We start from the raw sequence: 5,217 nt of genomic DNA on the forward strand, positions 1-5,217 counted from the left end.
TGGAAAGGATTTTTGGGTTGGTATGCAAAAATAAAATAAGTAAGTAAAAACAAGTATAGACTCTCTAAGCTCTTGCTGGCCTTGTGGGATCCTTACCCTTAGCTTAATGTAACTGTGTTACTTAATTCTTTTCACTATGTCTGTACTTTTGAGAATCTCATATATGGCATTTACATGCAAATGGTCTGATCTCAAGCATGATTGGGGCCACAAGAGATCCCAATTTTTCCCTTAGTCGCCCTTGGGGGAATGTATTTCCTTTTCTTTTTCTCCACCGCCAGAAAGCCGGTCGGTAAGAATAATTTATTAATTTTTAAAGATTACAATATAGAGGGATGGTTCTTTGACACAAGTCCTATATAATCTATATTAGATATTAATATAAATAAAATAAGACATCAGGACAAAAATTAACCTATTTTATATACTAATAATAGATCAGCATAGTTATATCGTTATAAAGTTTATAGATGATTTTCACTCTCTTTAAAGTTCATTTTCCTGAAAAGATATCTCTTTTCATAAATCATGTGGACTTAGGTTCTAACATAACATCTTTAGCTTTTGGATTGCACTGGATTCTAAAGTAAATGTCAAACCCTATTTTACCTAGGATTAAAATTCTCTCTCTATCTACTCTATGAACTTGTAGACAAAAGGTAGTTCTGTTTATAGTTGATGTGGGGGCTAAAATAAGAAAAAAATTACAATTATTTACCATTATACAAAATTTTAATGCATATTAAAAGAAAAAACAAAAAAAATAAATTCTGAGTTCACGTCAAACAATTTAAGTTTTTAGTGAGTCGATTTCACTATGATTAGGAGTTTCTTCTCTCCATCATCCATGCAAATTAATTTGAAGAACACAAAAAAAAAAACAATCATATTTAGAAGTCAAACTTACTTAAAACCAACAGAAAAATGAATAGGGCTAGAGATTTGGTGTACAGCTTAAACGTGCTAATGGGTGCATATTAACTTAGACCCAACTTTAGCTTTCAATACACCGCCAATTATTAAACCAAACTTAAAATTATATAGAATTCACCTACTAATCTAGAGATAAAAGAAAAGGTTTACTTTATATAGTTCCATTTGACCAAAATTATTGAAGAATCAATTATATTAGCGTATTTTACAAATGACACCCTATATTTTATTTATTTTGTGATTCACATCTTGACGATTTTTTTTTATAATTCTCGTTTAACACCATGATATTATTTTGACTAACTGATATCAATAAAATTACTAAAATACCCTCGTTACTATTTTTCTTCCTCTTTGCCCCCTTTGAAGAAATTATGAGTAATTTAAGTATTTATAAATTAATTTATATTAACGAAATATTTTTTTACTTAGTACCGTTCAAATTAATGGAGGGAGTTAAATGAGAATTATAAGAAAAAAATAGGAGTCAAGTTATAAAAATCTAAAACACGAAATGTGAATCATAAAGTAGATAAAATATAGGATGTGATTTATAAAATTCTCTAGATTTCATTTCCAAGTGCCCTCCACGTTTTCCCCATATGCCCTTAGCTACCGGTTTGGAGCCCTCTAATTAACTATCCATAATTCCATAATTAATACTACTTGGCTCTTGATAAATTGGAACAAATATATATCATTGAATTTGGACGGCTGTGATTTATCCAAAACTCATCAAACTATGCATTAAGAATGCCCACCCAAAAAGGAGATGCTCCTTAGCTGCTCATTTGGATTGATCTCACCATCCTCACGTGCGGTAGTTGCAGAAGAATGCCACTCCCATGATCTTATTATTTATTCGTTTCAAAATAGATTAAAAGAAACATCTGATTATTATTATTTAAATCCAACTCAGACTCTTAGTAAAAGTAGCTATATATATATACTGAAAGAATAGTGAAATAATTAAGCTATTTAACATATATGTTTGTTAAATAGATTTTTGTTTACATATTATTTATGATGATATATTGTGTTATATTTTTAGATCATTATCGAATTTGTAATGTAATAAAGCTAAATAATAATATATGTAATAAAAATATTTTGATATGTGATATCCCTTAGTCAAATTAGTCAAATTATCTTTAAGACTGATATTTCAAAGTTAACCCTGAATAAAGTTAATTATTTTTTAATCCCTTATATTAACCATTATAACTAAATATCATTCTTGTCCCCCCATTTTTTTTATTGAATACATCGTCATTGTGTTTATCCTCTTTTTCCAACCAAAGACTAAAACAAATTAGGATAAGTTCATCATATATATTTTTATACACTAATTTCTTCTTATTTTTTAACCAAATGAACAAGAGAAACTTATGAAAGAATAAGTGGATGTGTAATTATGTAAAGAAATAAGGTAATTCTGCAAATTGGAAATAGCATAGGTGTTGATTTGCAACAGGAAGGAGTTAAAATGTGAAATAGAGAGACAGTGAGAGAGAGAGAGAGAGAGAGAGAGAGAGAGAGAGAGAGAGAGAGGTTATAACTTATAAATAAGGATGTCAGGATCTTTTTAATTACCTCCCCAAAGTCCTGAAGGGATCTGCTCACCAGCTGGAATTGTACTCTTGTGTGCCAAATCCTATGCTCACCTCACATGCCCCATGACCTCCCCTCACCCCTCCACAGGTACATAATAGATTCCACCACCCCCCACCTATAATTAATTCCCTCAGAAAGAAAGAAGGAAAGAAACAAGAACCCATAATTGATTAATACATTAGACTTCTATTTGTCTTTCTTCTCCTATAAATTCCACCCATTAGCAAGCCCAAAACCTCTTCCCCCATCTTCCTCTCCTCTCCTCTCTTCCTTGTTCACTTTCTTTCACCTTTGGTTTTGCCTTTCTTCTTGGCCTCTTGTTTTCCTTGGGTTGGGGGATCTGGGGAGTGGCTTTTCGATCCCAGATCGAATAAGCCCACCTGCGGAATCCGGTGCTCTTCTTTAGAGCTTTAAAAGGAGTTCTCTTGAGCGTTCTTCTTCTCAAGGTTGTATAGAGAAGACCCATCTGCGAAATCTCGAGTTTTGGCTTCGTTTAGGTGTCAAAAATCCAAATTTTCCTCTTTAGAATCAAGGTTATGTTGCTCTTGATCTTTCTGGTCGATGTCGCCTATCCTCAGTGAGATCCTCCTCGCTGGGTTTATGATAAATTCCACCCTGAGGCGCCGCACCCACCTTGTCCAATCTTTCTCTGTGGTCTTCCTCTACTGGTTTTATGTGTTCTCATGAACTCCTTCTGAAATCTAAGCACTTATACGTAATATTCTCATAGCTTTCTTTCGTATCTATATCTATATCTATATCTATATCTATATCCATATCCATATATCTATATATCTATATATCTATATATCTATATAACTAGTAAATAGGCATGGCTTCTTCTAGTGGGACTTCATCTGGGTGCAGCCAAATCCCGAATTCTGGGTCCGAGGAGGACCTCCAGAATATAATGAACCAAAGGAAGCAGAAAAGGAAGCTCTCGAACCGCGAGTCCGCGAGGAGGTCGAGGATGAGGAAGCAGCAGCATCTGGACGACCTCATGGCACAGGTGAATCAACTCGGCAAGGATAATAGCCAGATCATCACAGCCCTCAACGTCACCACGCAGCATTGCATGGCTGTTGAGGCTGAGAACTCTGTGCTCAGGACTCAGATGCTGGAGCTCAGCAATAGATTGCAATCACTCAATGAGATCTTACACTGCATCAATGGCAATGGCCATGGCATTGGCAATGGTGATGGTCTTGAGACCTCTCAATACTACGTGAGGCCATGGAATTTGATGCCTGTAATGGCCTCAGCGGACATGTTCCAATACTGTTGAAACTAAGGCTTTGGGTCCTACACTCCTACTAGGCGGGGAAGGGGGAACAGCCCCTGGTTTTGGCTTTGGTTTTGCTTCTTGATGAGGTGTTTGTTATGCATGGTCCTGCCCTGGTGTTTAATGTGCTTTGTTTTTCTTTCTTCGTCTGTGTTGTTTTAGTGGGACGATAGGATACTTTTTTTAAAGGATCCAGAGAGTTAGAACTGGTGAGGGATTGAATCAAGTTCATGAGCTGGGATAACTTCTTTGTGATATGGGTTTCTGATCATGTATTCACAGCTATGATGTGTAGTTGATTTGATTTCTTTATTAATAAGAATGTATTCACAGCTATGAGTTGGCCTCTTTGTTAATACTAAAAAAGTGTGTATATATACACTAAAATAATTTTCTGATTTTGCATGATCACTCATTTTTTATTTATTTTGTAGAGCACTTAAACCCATTTTCCTATTTATGCAATCTGTAAATAGTATTTAAGAAATCAGTACATACTTGTCATAAATAATAAATTGATAAGTTACAAGAAGATATCTGACTATGTTTTCTAAGTAATTAAGTGGTTTTTGACAGACTGTAGCAATTTCTCACCGAGTCATCACTGTGGAGATAAGTCTCATTATTTATTTCCAATGGAAAGCACCAAAAGACCAGCTGAACTGTTGTAGCAAACCAAGCATATCAGACTGCACATAAATGAGATCCTGGAGACTTATATGCTATATATTCTCATATCTTTCCTACAGATTTCCTAAATTTTTTCCCTTCCACTAACAATAAAGATAGACCACTATCTCTGCAGCTGGATCAGCATCTCCATCTAATGGCATTGAGAAAGTTTTCAGTCAATATAGACTCGGAGAACATAACCTAAACAATCTGTTTAAATATATAGAGAACATAACTCTCTTCTTCCTGCCTAACAGACACATTGGACATATTTTTTTCTATTAATAAATGATCTTCTAACTATATCTTCATATAGATTCCTCTTCTTGTAGCTATTACTTCTCTACCAAAGACTACCTTCTATTAAAATTTGAGACAATCTTGAGAAATAAGTACAGGTTTAATCAACAAGCAGTTGATTGAAATATGAGAGGCTACATATGTCATTACCAACCATCAACCACTAGACAAATTTTATAGAACTAAAATGGAGTGTTGTTCTTTTCCTTCTCTCTTTAATGCTACTTTTAAAGTTTAAAGAGTAAGAAGGAGAAAGCAGTGGTTAAGTTTGGTTCAGTACAAAGAGATCCAGGATGATGAAAGCACCTGCAATCATATTCTCTCAATTCCTCTCTGAACAGTTGCAAGTAGGTAGGAAAGCTTAAGGCTTACCAACAGTGGAACTAATCACCAAAGGATTATAAAAGCATGTTCCT

General features: G+C 34.4%; 1 protein-coding gene across 1 annotated transcript; it reads left to right on the top strand.

Annotated features, from left to right (window-relative positions):
• Positions 1-2,623: 2,623 nt before the first annotated feature.
• On the top strand, positions 2,624-4,165 carry LOC140778009 (bZIP transcription factor 44-like). The gene has a single exon (XM_073122511.1). It carries the CDS (start codon positions 3,380-3,382, stop codon positions 3,830-3,832), a length of 453 nt encoding a protein of 150 aa, XP_072978612.1. The 5' UTR covers positions 2,624-3,379; the 3' UTR covers positions 3,833-4,165.
• The last annotated feature ends 1,052 nt before the right edge of the window (positions 4,166-5,217 follow it).

This window comes from Typha angustifolia, chromosome 15, assembly GCF_048772165.1.
Source record: "Typha angustifolia cultivar Huaian chromosome 15, ASM4877216v1, whole genome shotgun sequence".
NCBI classification, from domain to species: domain Eukaryota; kingdom Viridiplantae; phylum Streptophyta; class Magnoliopsida; order Poales; family Typhaceae; genus Typha; species Typha angustifolia.

What these genes read in the sequence shown, in the direction of transcription:
- LOC140778009 (XM_073122511.1), top strand. Translation starts at nt 3,380, where the DNA reads ATGGCTTCTTCTAGTGGGACTTCATCTGGGTGCAGCCAAATCCCGAAT.